At 41.8% G+C, this 17,398-nt stretch overlaps 1 protein-coding gene across 6 annotated transcripts in view; it reads left to right on the top strand.

The window, feature by feature from the left end:
- Positions 1 to 17,398, top strand: part of SPAST (spastin) — a 59,207-nt gene that overhangs the window by 11,435 nt on the left and 30,374 nt on the right. For 3 of the 6 annotated variants that reach the window (XM_053588035.1, XM_053588036.1, XM_053588038.1), the window contains exons 2-4: positions 2,324 to 2,410; positions 5,045 to 5,128; positions 10,767 to 10,862. In XM_053588035.1, coding sequence (XP_053444010.1) covers positions 2,324 to 2,410; positions 5,045 to 5,128; positions 10,767 to 10,862 — 267 coding nt within the window. The remainder of the gene's footprint in view (positions 1 to 2,323; positions 2,411 to 5,044; positions 5,129 to 10,766; positions 10,863 to 17,398) is intronic. The other 3 variants (XM_053588037.1, XM_053588039.1, XM_053588040.1) reach the window with 3 other exon arrangements.

Genomic DNA, 17,398 nt, shown 5'->3' on the forward strand with positions numbered 1-17,398 from the left:
AGGGAGTAGGGCGCTGGCCCCATATGCCGAGGGTGGCGGGTTCAAACCCAGCCCCAGCCAAATTGCAACAACAACAACAAAAAAAAATAGCCAGGCATTGTGGCGGGCTCCTGTAGTCCCAGCTGCTCGGGAGGCTGAGGCAAGAGAATCGCATAAGCCCAAGAGTTAGAGGTTGCTGTGAACCGTGTGACGCCACGGCACTCTACCCGAGGGCGGTACAGTGAGACTCTTGTCTCTACAAAAAAAATAAATAAATAATGCCAAATTTTTAGATCCTTTTTAACGTTAACTTGGATCAAGGATTAATGTTTTTGCCCGGCAAGATGGCTCACACCTATAATCCCAGCACTCTGGGAGGCCAAGGCTGGTGGATTGCCTGAGCTCACAGGTTTGAGACCAGCCTAAGCAAGAGCAAGACCTCGTCTCTAAAAAATAGCCAGGCGTTGTGGCGGACGCCTGTAGTCCCAGCTATTTGGGAGGCTGAGGCAAGAGAATCGCTGGAGCCCAAGAGTTTAAGGTTGCTGTGAGTTATGACGCCACGGCACTCTAACGAGGGTGATAAAGCAAAATTCTGTCTCAGAAAAAAATAAAAAAAGAATGTTTTAGGTCTGGCACGGTGGCTCATGCCTGTAATCCCAGCACTTTGGGAAGCCAAGGCAGGTGGATTGCTTGAGCTTAGAAGTTCACAAGCAGTCTGAGCAAGAGCGACACCATATATACTAAAAATAGAAAGACTGGCAGCACCTATGGCTCAGCGGCTAGGGCACCGACCACATATACCAAGGGTGGCGGGGTGTCGGGTTCAAATCTGGCCCCGGCCAAACTGCAACAAAAAAATAGCCGGGCTTTGTGGTGAGCGCCTGTAGTCCCAGCTACTCCGGAGACTGAGGCAAGAGAATCACCCTAAGTCCAGGAGTTGGAGGTTGCTGTGAGCTGTGACGTTACAGCACTCTACTGAGGGTGACAAAGTGAGACTCTGTCTCTAAAAAAAAAGAAAAAAAGACCTAAAAATACAAAGACTATTTGCCTGGTGTAGTGGCTCAATGTAATCCTATCACTGGGAGCTAGTGGATTGCTTGAGCTCAGAAGTTCAAGACGAGTTTGAGTAAGAGTAAGACCACCTCTCTACTAAAAATAGAAAAACTAGCTGGGCCTGGTGTTGTGTGCCTATAGTCCTAGCTACTTGGGAGGCTGAGGCGAAAAGATTGCTTAAGCCCAGGAGTTGGAGGGTTCATTGAGCTATGATTATACCACTGCTCTGCAGCCTCCTGCAATCACAAAGCGTGATCCTGTATGTTTAAAAAAAAAGAAGAACAAGAAGTGGCCGGGTATGGTGGCTTACTCCTTTAATCCCAGGATTTTGGGAGGCTGAGGTGGGCAGTCGCCTGAGCTCATGAGTTCCAGATTAGCCTGAGCTAGAGCAAGACCACATCTCTTAAAATAGCTGGGTGTTGTGGCAGGTGCCTGTAGTCCCAGCTGTTTGGGAGGCTAAGGGAAGAGAATTGCCTGAGCCCAAGAGTTAGAGGTTGCTATGAGCTATGATACCCGGGGGGCGACAAAGTGAGACTCTATCTCAAAAAAAAAAAAAAGTTATTCTAGAAATGAGGCACCCAACAATGAATACATTGCATCACATTTAAATATTAAACAGTGGTTTTTTCCCCCTCACTTTTATGGAAAATATGTTTATGATTTTCAAAAGCATATATTTAAGAAAATTCCTAAATAAAATTTCTTTTCCTGGTTTGGCGCCCATAGCTCAGCAGCTATGGACTACAGGTGCCAGCCACATACACTGGGGCTGGTGGGTTCAAACCCGGCCAGGCCTTCCAAACAACAATGACTACAACAACAACAAAAAATCGCCGGCTGTTGTGGCTGGTACCTGTAGTCCCAGCTACTTGGGAGGCTGAAGCAAGAGAATTGCTTAAGCCTAGGAGGTGGAGGTTGCTGTGAGCTATGATGCCATGGCACTCTACTGAGGGCAAAATAATGAAACTCTGTCTCAAAAAAAAGAAATTTACTTTCCTAATATAGCATTTTAGTGGTTATGAACATCAATACCATGAGATAGTAACCAAAAAGGGACACACAGCCCTAAAATTTTGAGAAACAATGTGACTATATTCCCCCCTCCTGGAGATATAAAAACATATTAAGATACTGAAAGTACTAAGAAGTTATATAGTGATATTTTTCAGGCTTCTTTGATCACAACTGTATCTTTTAGGTATCATCTATCAGATAGATGATAGACGCTTTCGGAAATGTTTATTGTTTTGTTCATACTCAAGAGATGTACAAATAATTATTTTTATTTAAGCAGGACAGAAGGAGCAAGCTGTGGAATGGTATAAGAAAGGTATTGAAGAACTAGAAAAAGGAATAGCAGTCATTATTACAGGACAAGGTATGGTTATAGTTATATTTGTTTATAGCATTCCAAATACTCACATGATTATCCTGATTTCAGATATGTTTATCTTAGTAAAGATGTTTAAACATTTTTAAATATCTTTGTTAACATTTGTAGACTTTTTTGTTTTTTTGTTAGTTTTTGAGACAGAGTCTTACTATATCACCCTCGGTAGAGTGCTGTGGTGTTACAGGTCACAGTACCCTCAAACTCTTGGCTCAATATTCTCTTCCCCAAGAGAATTGTAATCCCAAGTAGCTGGGACTACAGGCGCCTGCCACCATGCTCAGCTATTTTTTGTTGCAGTTGTCAATGTGGTTAGCTGCTCCAGGGCAGGTTCAAACCCACCAACCTTGGTATATGTGACTGGCACCATAACCACTGTGCTACAGGTGCTGAGCCAACATTTGTAGACTTTTAGGTAATTCTTATGATCTACTCTAAAAATGAAATTATAGGGTGGCGCCTGTGGCTCAGTCGGTAAGGCGCCGGCCCCATATACCCGAGGGTGGCGGGTTCAAACCCGGCCCCAGCCAAACTGCAACCAAAAAATAGCCGGGCGCTGTGGCGGGCACCTGTAGTCCCAGCTACTCGGGAGGCTGAGGCAAGAGAATCGCTTAAGCCCAGGAGTTGGAGGTTGCTGTGAGCTGTGTGAGGCCACGGCACTCTACTGAGGGCCATAAAGTGAGACTCTGTCTCTACAAAAAAAAAATAATAATAAAAAAAAATAAAAATGAAATTATAATCAGATATGCTGAACTTGATTTACCTGTAGCAGGCCAGCAATGACTTACTCATACATTATTTGTATCCTTGGAACCACTGTTGGTGATCGATCTCATGTTTTACTCCTATTTTTAAAATGTAGTCCCTTCATCACTGGCGAGGAGGGAAGCAGTTAATCCACAAACCCCTTGCACTTCTGGATAATGCTTCTTGACTGTATGTTAGAATATGAGCCATAGGCTCGGTGCCTGTGGCTCAAGGCTAAGGTGCCAGCCACATACACCTGAACTGGAAGGTTCAAATCCAGTCCGGGCCCACCAAACAACAATAATGACTGCAACCAAAAAATAGCCTGGCGTTGTGGTGGGCACCTGTAGTCCCAGCTACTTGGGAGGCGGAGGCAGGAGAATCGCTTGAGCCCAGGAGTTGGAGGTTGCTGTGAGCTGTGATGCAACGGCACTCTACTCAGAGCAACAGCTTGAGGCTCTTTCTCAAAAAAAAAAAAAAAAAGAATATGGGCTATAAATATCTTATGTTGACTCACGCTTGAATTATTTCTCATCTTTACTTTTGTATCACCTCGAATTAAAAATTAGAGTCTAATAATATCTTTTTTTTTTGTGGTTTTTCTATTTTTGGCCGGGGCTGGGTTTGAACCCACCACCTCCAGCATATGGGACCGGCGCCTACTCCTTGAGCCACAGGCGCCGCCCAATATCTTAAATGTTAATAGGTAATATTTATTGCACAATTATAATATAATATGCACAAACATCATTGTAAGTGCTTCATATGTAGTATTTCTTTTAATTTTTACCCCTATACTCTGTAGCCAGTGTTATCTTTATTTCTTAGACGAGTAACCTTAAGTATAGAGAAGTTAAACAGCTTACCTAAAATCTCATAGCTGCAAGTGGTAGAGTGAGGATTTGAACTCAGTCTGACTTTAGAGCCTAAATTCTTAAATACTGTACTATGCATATTGTATAGTATGTGGGTTCCACTATTAAAGTACTTCAGTTTTTCAGAGCTAAAATAAATTCACAATAAAAATTTGTAGTGTTTAAGCTAATACTTAATCCATTCAATAGATGTTTGTTACCTGGCTAGATGACTCTACTACTTATATTAGCTAATTATAATGTACCTGATATTTACCCTGTTTTTATCCTCCCCCCTTTGTATTTTGACTGTGTCTCTGGCTACTGGGCTGCTATATAAAAGAAAGCAGAATACAATAAATAAGGTGGGAGGTTGGGCCTTTGTGACTTTGATGAGCATTACTTCATGAATTATGTGCAAAATATATTGTTGTCAGTTACACAGAAGAAAATACATTGGTTATAAGAAAAACATTATTTCATTAAATACAAAATGTATTCAATGTGTTCGATGGCACTGCTAAGAGAAAAAACAGTTGAACAATGATATATGCTTTTCTTCTCACTTAGAATTAGAATTTTTTTTTGTTTGTTTGTTTTGAGACAGAGTCTCACTATGTAGCCCCTCAGTAGACTACCATGGCATCACAGCTCATAGCAACCTCCAACTCCTGAGCTTACGCGATTCTCTTGCCTCAGCCTCCCAAGTAGCTGGGACTACAGGCGCCCGCCATAATGCCCAGCTATTTTTTGGTTGTAGTTGTCATTGTTGTTTGGCAGGCCCAGGCTGGATTCGAACCCGTGAGCTCTCGTTATTTGGTTGGCGCCCTAGCTGCTTGAGCTACAGGTGCTGAGCCATGTAACTCATTTTTTAATAGCTAATATTTGAAAGTAATATTTTCTTAATTTTTTTATAAAGACTTATAATCCCCATGAAAGTAGTGGAGTGGTAGTTTATCTTGAAATAATATTGATAGGGAAATGTAGATATTTTAATTAATTCTTTGATTTTTTCTTTCAGGTGAACAATGTGAAAGAGCTAGACGCCTTCAAGCTAAAATGATGACTAATTTGGTTATGGCTAAGGACCGTTTACAGCTTCTAGGTATAAAGTTATCTGTTACATGATTAGATATGAGATATATTGGAAATGTGTTCAGTGAACCTTCAGTTGTGGATAGATAGGCAGCTGAGTGTGGTGGCTCATGCTTGTAATCCCAGCACTTTTGGAGGCTGAGGCAGGATTGCTTGAGGCTAGGAATTCGAGACCAGCCTGCAACATAGTGAAACCCTGTCATTACAAAAAATAAGAAAAATTAGCCAGATGTGGTGATGCACATGTGTAGTCCCAGCTGGTTGTGACGCTTAGCAGGGAGAGGCTGAGGCAGGAGGATTGCTTGCCCTGGAGTTCAAGGCTGCAGTGAGCTATGATGGTGTGACTATATTCTAGCCTTGGCAATATAGACCTTGACTTTAAACTAAAAACAAAATAATTGTAGGTAGATCAATGATTGAAAATGTGGTCGAGGCTTTCTTTTTTAACTTAAAGAAAATTTCTTTTTCTTTTTCTTTTTTTTTTTGAAATAAGAGTCTTACTATATCGCCCTTGGTAGAGTGCTGTGACAACATAGCTCACAGCAACCTCAAATTCTTGGGCTTAAGCGATTCTCTTGCCTCAGCCTCCCAAGTAGCTGGGACTATAGGTGCCTGCCACAACACTCGGCTATTTTTTGTTTGCAGTTCTCACTGTTGTTTTAGCAGGCCCGGGCCAGGCTCAAACCCGCCCACCTCAGTGTATGTGGTCAGCACCCTACTCACTGAACTATGGTGCCAAGCCAGAAAATTTCTAACAGGTACAAAAATAGAGGAGTATAATGAACTTCTTTTTTTTTTTTTTTTTTTTTTGGTTTTTGGCCGGGGCTGGGTTTGAACCCGCCACCTCCGGCATATGGGACTGGCGCCCTACTCCTTGAGCCACAGGTGCCGCCCGTGGAGTATAATGAACTTCTGATGACTCATCATTCAGTTGTATAATTATCAACTCATGTTCAGTCTTGATTTATCTATACCAAGGACTGGTGAACTACAACCCATGGGCCAAACCCAGCTCACTGCCTGTTACTATAAAGTTTTAGTCACATATAGCTGCTTTCATTCCTTTGTGTGTTGTCCATGGCTTTCATGCTATAATGGCAGAGTTTAATACTGGATACAGAGACTGCGCAGCCCTCAAAATCTAAAATATTTACTATCTGGCCCTTTACAGAAAAAATTTGCCTCCCCCCTTTATATCCATACTCATCTTCTCTCTTTTATATTATTTTGATTATTATTTATTTATTTTTGGAGACAGAGTCTCACTTTGTTGCCCTGGGTGGAGTGCTATGGTGTCATAGCTCACAGCAACCTCAGCCTCCAGGTACTCCCCACAATGTCCGGCTATTTTTAGATACTGGGGTCTCACTCTTGCTCAGGCTGGTCTTGAACTCATGAGCTCAATCAATCCTCCTGCCTCTGCGTCCCAGAATGCTAGGATTATAAGCATGAGCTACCATGCTCAGCCTTTAAATTTTAATTGTTTTTGTTTTTTGGTTTTTGGGGTTTTTTTTGAGGCAGGATCTCACTCTGTCACACAGGCTAGAGTGCAGTGGCATCATCGTAGCTCATACAACCTCCAATTCCTGGGCTCCAGAGCAATCCTGCCTCAGCCTCCCAAGTAGCTGGACTACAAACACATATTACCATGCCTGGCTAATCTTTTTTTTTTTTTTTTTTTAATTGGTAAAGATAGTATTTCACTGGTACTGAGGCTGATCTTTACCTTCTGGCCTCAAGCAGTCCTCCTGCCTTGGCTTCCCAAAGTGCTAGGATTACAGGCATGAGCCACCATACCCCCACATTTATAATTTTGTCATAAGTTAATAAATTTTACGATTTTTAATAATTATTTGGCAGGGTGTGGTGGTTCATGCCTATAATCCTAGCAGTCTGGGAGGTCATGGCAGGTGGATTGCTTGAGCTCAGGAGTTCAAGACCAGCCCCAGCACCAGCAAGACTGTTTCTCTAAAAAAGTAGCCAGTTGTGGTGGTGCCTACAGGCCTACCTACTCAGGAGGCTGAGGCAAGATCACTGAAGCCCAAGAGTTTGAGGCTGCTGTGAGCTAGGACGCCATAGCACTCTTATCAAGGGCCACAGAAGGAGAGTGTCTCAAAAAAAAAAAAAAAAAAAAAAACAACAGTTATTGAAACCAAGATCTCTGATGCATGTATTATGTGTCTTTTAATATTATAGGCCCACCTGTTTTTTCTTGCAATTTTATTTGTTTATTATTTAATTTATTTATTTATTTATTTATTTATTTATTTATTTTTTGAGACAGACCCTCAAACTGTCACCCTGGGTGGAGTGCTGTGGCATCACAGCTCACAGCAACTTCCAACTTCTGGGCTTAAGCGATTCTCCTGCCTCCGCCTCCCAAGTAGCTGGGACTACAGGCGCCTGCCAAAGCACCCAGCTATTTTTTGTTTGCAGCCGTCGTCGTTTTGGCGGGCTCAGGCTGGATTTGAACCCGCCAGCTCAGGTGTATGTGGCTGGTGCCTTAGGTGCTTGAGCCACAGGTGCCGAGCCTATCATTTTTATTTATTTTGAGACAGAGTCTTAATATGTTGCCCTCAGTAGCGTGCCTTGGCGTCATAGCTCATAGCAACCTCCAACTATTGGGCTTAGATGATTCTCTTGCCTCTACCTCCCAAGGAGCTGGGACTGCAGGCACTCTTCACAATGCTCAGCTATTTTTTTGTTGCAGTTGTCATTGTTGTTTAGCTGGCCTAGGTTGGGTTCGAACCTGCCAGCCATAGTGCATGTGGTTGGCACTGTAACCACTGTGCAACTGGTGTGGAGCCTATTTATTTTTTTGAGACACAATCTCACAGACACAGTTACCCCAGGCTAGAGTGCTATGGCATCATAGTTCACAGCAACTTCAAATTCGTGGGCTCAAGTGATCCACTAGCTTCAGCTTCCCAAGTAGCTGCTGCCACAATGCCTACCTGTTTTTAGAGATGGGGTATTGCTCTTGGTCAGGCGGGTCTCTAGCTCCTGAGCTCAATCAGTCTACCTGACTGGGTCTCACAGAGTGCTAGGATTACAGGCGGGAGCCACTGCACCTAGCCTGAGTTTTTACTTTTAAACAGGATTGTCAGGGTATCACTCCTTGAGAGGTTGACATGAGTTAGCCACAATGATTTCTGGAAGAAGAATGATCCAGAGAGAAGTAAGCCTTATGAGAATGTACCTGGTGTATTTGTAAAGCAGGAAAGAGGCCAGTGTACCCCAGAAATATAGGTGAGGTCAGAGAACTCATGGAAGGATAGGGCTGAGTAAGGCTGTATGAAGTACCATGAGGACTTCAGCTTTTACTACCTGTGAAATGGGGAGCAGTTATAAGGATTCTTAGGAAAGGAATGATAAAATATGACTTCCAAGTTTAGAAGGATCACTGGTTGCTGTGTTAAATATAGAGTCTAAGAGTAGAACCAGAGTTAGGTTGGCGCGGTGGCTCACACCTATAATCCTGGCACTCTGGGAGGCCAAGGTGGGTTGGGCGGATTTCCTGAGCTCAGGAGTTTGAGACCATCCTGAGCCAGAGCAAGACCTCATCTCTAAAAATAGCTGGGCGCTGTGGCAGGTGCCTGTCGTTCCGGCTACTTGGGAGGCTGAGGGTTTGAGACTAGCCTGAGTCAAAGCGAGACCTCATCTCTAAATAATAGCCGGGCAATGTGGCAGGCGCCTGTAGTCCCAGCTACTCAAGAGGCTGAGGCAAGAGAATCACTTGAGTGCAAGAGTTTGAGGTTGCTTGAAAAAAAAAAAAAAGAGTTTGAGGTTGCTTTGAGCTGTGACGCCACGGCCTTCTACCAAGGGTGACAAAGTGAGACTCTGTCTCAAAAAAATAAAAAAAGTTCTATTTTCCTTTCCTGAAACATACTTCTTTTTTGTCTTTTCAAATCCTAGCCAGCTCATAATCCACTTCGTCTGTAAAGCCTTTCCAGTGTTCTCTTTCTTTTGTGCTGTGGAGTCTTTTTATTTATTTTATTTTTTGAGACAGAGTCTCTCTTACTCCGGATAGAGTGCTGTGGCATCATAGCTCACAGCAGCCTCAAACTCTTGGGCTTGAGCAATCCTCTTGCCTCAGTCTCCTGAGTAGCTGGAGCTATAGGCATGTGCCACTACACTCTGGCTAGTTTCTCTTTTAAATAGAGACTGGGTCTCACTCTCGCTCAGTCAAGCTGGTCTGGAACTTCTCAAGCAAGCCTTCTGCCTTATACTCCCACGTAGCTGGGACTATAGGCACCTGCCACAATGCCTGGATAATTTTTCTATTTTTAGTAAAAATGGGGTCTCGCTTTTGCTCAGGCTGATCTTTGAACTCCTGAGCTCCTCCTGCCTCAGTCTTCCAAGAGTGGAAAATTACAGGCATGAGCCACTCTTCCTGGACTATGCAGACTTTTTAAAAAATCCATAGGTGTATGTATTATAAGTTGTCAATTATATTTAGTAAATGTCTACATAGTAGAAACTATTAATTTTTTTAAATCTCCATGATACATACAGCCAGGCACCGTGGCTCACGCCCATAATCCTAGCACTCTGGGAGGCCGAGGCGGGTGGATTGCATGAGCTCACAAGTTCAAGACAAGCCTGAGCAAAAGTGAGACCCCATTTCTACTAAAAATATAAAAACTGGCTCAGTGCCTGTAGCTCAAGCGGCTAAGGCGCCAGCCACATACACCAGACCTGGTGGGTTCAAATCCAGCCCGGGCCTCTCAGACAATGACAACTACAACCAAAAAATAGCCAGGTGTTGTGGCGGGCATCTGTAGTCCCAGCTACTTGGGAGGCTGAGGCAAGAGAATTGCTTAAGCCCAGGAGTTGGAGGTTGCTGTGAGCTGTGATGCTACGGTACTCTACCCAGGGCAACAGCTTGAGGCTCTGTCTCAAAAAATAAAATAAAAATAGAAAAACTGAGGCAAGAGGATTGCTTGAATCTGAGTTGGAAGTTGCCATGAGGTATGATGCCAGGGCAACAGCTTGAGACTCTGTCTCAAAAAAAAAAAAAAAATTCCATGATACTCTCTTAGCGCAGTAACTTGAACATATTAGGTAATCAGTGAATATTCCCTGGTGATAATACTGATATATTACTGCCTCAGGTTACCTAATCTAAATAAGGCATATTTTAAACATAGCCATTCACTTGCTAATTTCTTTTTTTTTTTTTTTTCTTGTGACAGAGTCTCACTACATTGCCCTCGGTAGAGTGCTGTGGCTTCACAGCTCACAGCAACCTGTAACTGTTGGGCTTAAGCAGTTCTGTTGCCTCAGCCTTCCCAGTAGTTGGGACTACAGGCACCCGCCACAATGCCCGGCTATTTTCTTTTTGCAGTCATTACTGTTGGTTAGCAGGCCCAGGCTGGGTTCGAACCCGCCAGCCTCGGTGTATGTGGCTGGTGACGTAACCACTATGCTACGGGCACTGAGCCCACTTGTTAATTTCTGTTGCTGTTTTCATGTCTGAGTTTTTACTAATTATATTTTTAAGGAATTTTAAGTGCAAAAACTTAATCTTGTAACAACCTTGTAACACCTTAAATATTTTTTCATTTCACATGCACGTTTTATTTGTTCATTATGTTTATTTTTTTGTTTATTTTGTTCCTTTTTTTATTACCCCCTTTGTTGCATAGAGAAGCTGCAACCAGTTTTGCCATTTTCCAAGTCGCAACCGGAGGTCTATAATGACAGTACTAACTTGACATGCCGCAATGGACATCTTCAGTCAGGTGGGTTTAGGTTAACTAACATGTAAAATAACAAAGTTTGCATGCAAAGTAGAGTCTTACTTTATAATGTTAATTTGCTTTGTTTTGTAATATAATATTGATTTGACTTTATAATGGTAGGTTTAAGTTTTTGTTTTCACAGGGCTATGTTGAAAAATAAACTACATCATTCATAGTGTATAAGCATGTAACAAGTAATATATAACCATTCTAATCATGCTTCCTTTGCATAGTTTGCAACCTTCAGTTTTTGCAACTATAAATTATGAAGGCAAATTTTCTCTCTGGCTGGGCATGGTGGCTCACACCTGTAATCTTAGCATCCTAGGAGGCTGAAGTGTAAGGATTGCTTGAGCTCAGAAGTTTGAGATCAGCCTGAGCAAAAGCAAGACCCTGTGTCTAGAACAATTAGCTGAGTGTTATAGTAGACATCTCTAATCCCAGCTGCTGGGAAGTGGCAGAGACAGGAGAATTTCTTGAACCCAGGAGTTTAAAGTTGCTGTGAGCTAGGCTGATGACACGGCATTCTAGCCTGGGCAACAGAGTAAAACTCTGTTTAAAAAGAAAAAATTCTTTCTCTTTTTTTTTTTTTTAAATAGTGATGGGGCGGTGCCTGTGGCTCAGTGAGTAGGGTGCTGGCCCCATATACGGAGGGGTGGTAGGTTCAAACCTGGCCCCTACCAAACTGCAATTTAAAAAAAAAATAGCCAGGCTTTGTGGTGGGTGCCTGTAATCCCAGCTACTCGGGAGGCTTAGGCAAGAGAACCACCTAAGCTCAAGAGCTGGAGGTTGCTGTGAGCTGTGACCCTACGGCACTCTACTGGGGGCGCCAAAGTGAGACTCTGTCTCTTAAAAAAAAAAAAGAAAAGAAACAGTGATAGGATCTTGCTCTGCTGCCCAGGCTGGAGTGCAGTGGCATGATCATAGCTCACTGCTGCCTCAAACCCTTGGGCCTAACCTGTCTTCCTGTTTAGCTTCCCAAGTAGCTGAGATTACAGGTGCAAGTCACTGCACTTGGCTTTTTTTTTTGTAGAGACAGAGTCTCACTTTATGGCCCTCGGTAGAGTGCCATGGCATCACACAGCTCAGCAACCTCCAACTCCTGGGCTTCAGTGATTCTCTTGCCTCAGCCTCCCGAGTAGCTGGGACTACGGGCGCCCGCCACAACGCCCAGCTATTTTTTGTTTGCAGTTCAGCTGGGGCCGGGTTTGAACCCGCCACCCTTGGTATATGGGGCTGGCGCCTTACCGACTGAGCCACAGGCGCCGCCCAGCTTGCTTTTTTTTTTGTTTGTTTTTTAATAGAGATGTGGTCTTGTTAATTTACCCAGGCTGGTCTTGAACTCTTAGCCTCAAGTGATTCTGATCTGCCTTGGCCTCCCAAAATGCTAAGATTACAGGTGTGAACCACAGTACCCAGCCCCTTACATTCTTTTAAATGATTAAAATATTATTTGTTTCTGTTATTTAAAGCTTTTTTTTTTTTTTTTGTGGTTTTTGGCCGGAGCTGGGTTTGAACCCGCCACCTCTGGCATAAGGGACCGGCGCCCTACTCCTTGAGCCACAGGCGCGGCCACTTTTATGTTTTTTTGTGGATAGCCACACCAATTTTTTTTTTTTCCAAGACACAGAATTAAAATTTTTAATTTTTTTGTTATGTGTTAATTTTCATTGCATATCAGTTTTCATATATACTATGTATGTACGTGAATTTTTTTAGTACCTGTTAGAAAAAACTTGAAGCTTCATGTAGTAAAGAGAAACATTAGAACATTGTTATGGATTAAATCTGTGTTCTAAAACTTTTGGGTGTTAGCTTCTACAGAAGATTAAATTGTTTTTGTTTTGTTTCGCTGGGGTACTCTTCTTCCTAGATTCTATGACATCTCCGCTACTTTATCGGATAGCTGACTATGCAGCAATAGTTTCATGTCCAGAGCTAAAATTAAAATAAATAGTACTGTGTTCAGATTATAGCAGCGAAGTCTAAGATTTCCTTTAGGTTATAAGAAAACTGCTTTTTTTATTCATGTATAATACAAAACTTTTAAGGTTTTGATAGAGAATAGATAGAGTAAATGGTTTTCTGTGGCCGGAAGAAATATCATCACCTCTTTCCCTTGTGGCTTTCTCTATCCCTTACCAAGTTCTCACTTTGACTTGGTCTTCCAGAACAGAATTAGTGGCTATACTCCTTTTCCTATTCCTTTCTATGTCTGATTTAAAATGCTTTTTCAAGTATAGATGTATTTTGCCTGTTTGTCTTAGCATAGCTTTGAAGGGCTAACATTTTCTTAAGAAACGTTCTGAAAAAAAAAAAAAAAAAAAAGACTGTACCACATACAAATAGTTAAGTTTCTATAATATATATTTTGAATCCTAACAGTCCTACCAGGATAAATAGTAAAAATTCTGTGGCCCTGAAAAGCTGATCTGCCTTTCTCTTGTTATCTTGGTTCTCTTTTACTTCATTACACATGCTGGATGATCCCATATGTATTTTTCTGCTGTGCCCAAAAAAAAAAAAAAAAGAAGAAGAAGAAGTAACTTTGGGGCGGCGCCTGTGGCTCAAGGAGTAGGGCGCCGGTCCCATATGCCGGAGGTGGCGGGCTCAAACCCAGCCCCGGCCAAAAATCACAAAAAAAAAAAAAAAAAAAGAAGTAACAACTTTGTTTTCTTGGGACCCATTTAAAAATAAAATAAACTTGGGCTTGGCGCCTGTGGCTCAGCAGCTAGGGTGCCTGTCACGTACACCAGGGCTGGGGAGTTCGAACCCAGGCCGAGCTTGCCAAACAACAATGACAGCTACAACAAAAAAATAGCCGTTGTGGTGGGGACCTACATTCCCAGCTACTTGGGAGGCTGAGGCAAGATAATCAATTAAGCCCAAGAGTTGGAGGTTCCTGTGAACTGTGTCACCATGGCACTCTACCAAGGGTGACATAGTGAGACTCTGTGTCAAAAAACAACAACAAAAAATAAATAAAATAAACTTGGTCTTATTTCAAAATCCCTAACACAGGTTGAGTATCTCTTGAAATCTGAAATGCTCCAACATCCAAAATTTTTTGAGTGCTGAAGTGATGTTTAAGGAAATGCTCACTGTAACATTGCAGATTTTGGATTTTTGGATTAGGAATGCTGGATTAGTAAGAGTAATGCAAATATTAAAAAAAAAAAAATCAGCCAGGTGCTGTGGCTTACACCTATAATCCTGGTACTCTGGGAGGCCCAGGCTGGTGGATTGCTTCAGCTCAGGAGTTAGAGAATAGCGAGACCCCATCTCTACTAAACATAGAAAAACTAGCTGGCCCTTGTGGCAGATACCTGTAGTCACAGGGGAGACTGAGGCAGAAGGATTGCTTGAGCCCAGAAGTTTGAAGTTGCTGTGAGTTGGGCTGATGCCATGACGCTCTGTCTCAGGGGAAAAAAAAAGGTTAAAAAAAAAAAACCAAATCTGAGACACTTCCCATCCTAAGCATTTCAAATAAGAAATACTCAACCTGTATAATCTGTCTGTCCTATTAACTCTGTTTTCTAGTTGGTGGGACATAATGGCTTGACAGCTGATTTGTATGGCATTTTTATTTGATACTAAGTAAGCCTTAATGAAGGAGCTGACTCGCTCAGTCTTCATTTATTAGTGTCATGCACTTTTGGAACATTTGGTGTGTTTCACTTGGCTGAGTTAGGAAATAATGATACCAAAGTCTACTTACTGCTTCAACAGGTTGTCTATATTGTCCAATTTTCAATTCAAAGTTTGTAGGACATGCAAAGAAATAAGGAATATGATCTTTTCTCAAGAAAAAAAGAAGTCAGTAGGAACTGTGAGTGGGCCCAGATACTGGATTAAGCAAAGTCTTCAGAGCAGCTGCTTTAAATATGTTCAAAGAATTAAAAGAAAATATGGCATCAGTTAACAAATGGGAAATCTTAGCAGGTGCTATAAATCAAACAATAAAAATAATAGATATTCTAAAGTTGAATAATTACAGAAAGTAAAAATTTACTAGATAGCCTCAAAAGCAGATTATGGATATCAAAAGAAAAATTCAGTGAGGAATTTTGGAGTAGAATTTGAGTAGAATTTACTAAATCAGATGACTCTTACAGTATCAAAATGCAGATTAATGGTTGCCTGGGGCAAGGATCAGAGTGTAAATGGACAGAAGGAAACTTTCGGCTGTGATGGAAAATTTTGTGTCTTGATTTCTAATGGCTGCTTTACCATTGTATACATTTTTATAAACACATGAAATTGTATACTTTAAAGTGGATGCAATTTATTATATATAGATGATACCTCAATAAAATTCATTTTAAAATACTGAAAGGCTTATAAAGAAAACTAATAATTTCCCGCTTACCCCTTTCCTCTTACTACCCAGCTTTTACAAGTTCCTCATGCAGTGTTTAATTTGTTATTTTTTCTCATACTTCCTACTGTATTTTCAGGTATTATTCTTATATTGCTATTCCTGGTTGATCAGTTCGTGATACTTATTGACTTCTTTTTATTTAAATGAGACAAAGTCTCAGTGTGTCACCCTGGCTACAGTGTAGTAGCATCATTATTCACTTTAACACCCCTGTAACTCCAACTCCTGGGCTCAAGTGATCCTCTTGCTTCAGCCTCCCCAGTACAGGGGCCATCATGCCTCACTAATTTTTGATGGGGTCTGGCTCTTGGGAGGGCTGGTATTAGTCTCCTAACCTCAAACAGTCCTCTTGCCTGGACCTCCCAGAGTGCTGGGATTACAGGTGTTAGCCACTGTACTGGACCTGACTTCTTCTTTGTTTATTTATTTATTTTTTGAGACAGAGTCTCACTTGGTAGAGTGCAGTGGTGTCATAGCTCACAGCAACCTTAAACTCTTGGGCTCAAGTGATCCTTTTGCCTTAGCCTTCCAAATAGCTGAGAGTACAGGTGCCCACCACAACACCCAGCTATTTTTAGAGACAGAGTCTTGCTGTTGCTCAGGCTGGTCTTGAATCTGTGCGCTCAGGCAGTCCACCTGCCTCGGCCTCCTAGAGTGCTAGGATTACAGGTATGAGCCACTGCACCCAGCCTGGGCCTGACTTGTTTATTAAGGTGGAAGAATAGGTAATTCTCTTAGGCTGCCATTACCCTTTGTTTCCCAATATATATCTTGTTATTTTTAATTATATCAAAAAATTATAATTAACATTATTAGGACTTTGTAAAAACATGACCTACTTGAAGCCAAGTAGTGTACAATATTTTCCACTTTGAGGTTTTCTTTCCCACAAGATTTTTTTGGCCGGGGGCTGGGTTTGAACTTACCACCTCTGGTATATGGGGCTGGCACCCTACTCCTTTGAGCCACAGATGCCGCCCACATATTATAGCTTTTTGCTCCTTTCTGTGTTCTGTATAAAAATATCCTCATTCTTTTATTTATTCTTTTAGTCTCACTTTGTCACCTCCGGTAGAGTGCTCTGGTGTCATAGCTCACAACAACCTCAGACTCCTGGGCTCAAGCCATTCTTTTACCTCAACTTTCTGAGTACCTGGGACTATAGGCACCTGCCACAACACCCAGCTATTGTTAGAGGTGGGATCTCGCTCTAGCTCAGGCCAGTCTCGAATTTAGGTAATCTGTCCACCTCGGCCTCCCATTGTGCTGGGAAAATATCCTCATTCTTATGTTACAGGTCACTTCTCCCCCCTCCACATTTTGAACATACCTCATTTGCCTATTGACATTTGTTACTTCTGATAAATTTATCATTCTTGCAATTTTTCCATTTGAAATTTTTTATTTATGGTCTCAGGATTATGTATTTTCTGTCTGTAGAATTTATTCCTTATTCTCCTTTTTTCTTCTCTGAAATGAATTCTATTTAGCATTGCCGTATATGGATTTTGCTTTTTCTTCACATCTTTGCTTTTCTTACGTTATTGCCTGTTCTGGAATGCTTTCTTGCTGCTTCTCTGATGGTCTGTGTCCATCCATTTCTTAAGAGTATGATTCAGAACTTAAATGTTACAATGTTATGTACTGGAAAAACTTTTTTTTTTTTTTTTTTTTGAGACAGAGCCCCAAGCTATCGCCCTGGGTAGAGTGCTGTGGCGTCACAGCTCACAGCAATCTCCAACTCCTGGGCTTAAGTGATTTCTCTTGCCTCAGCCTACCAAGTAGCTGGGACTACAGGCACCCGCCACAATGCTCGGCTTTTTTTTTTTTGGTCATTGTTATTTGGTGGGCCCGGGCCGGATTTGAACCCACCAGCTTTGGTGTATATGGCTGGCGCCTTAGCTGCTTGAGCTACAGGCGCTACCAGCTGGAAAAAACTCTTAATCAACCCTACTCTATTCTGAAGTACCTAAAGCTATTTTATCATTTGGATATATCTTTACTAATTATTATAAATTAGATTCATGCTCTATTTGTCTTCTATAGATTGTGATTTTTGAAGATAGGAACTATATTTACATTTTTTGGTTTTTTTTTTCTTGCATTTAGTACGTTGGGCATAGAGACTATTTGTTATACAGGGTGCAGTTTAAAA

This window comes from Nycticebus coucang, chromosome 4, assembly GCF_027406575.1.
Source record: "Nycticebus coucang isolate mNycCou1 chromosome 4, mNycCou1.pri, whole genome shotgun sequence".
Classification (NCBI taxonomy): Eukaryota; Metazoa; Chordata; class Mammalia; order Primates; family Lorisidae; genus Nycticebus; species Nycticebus coucang.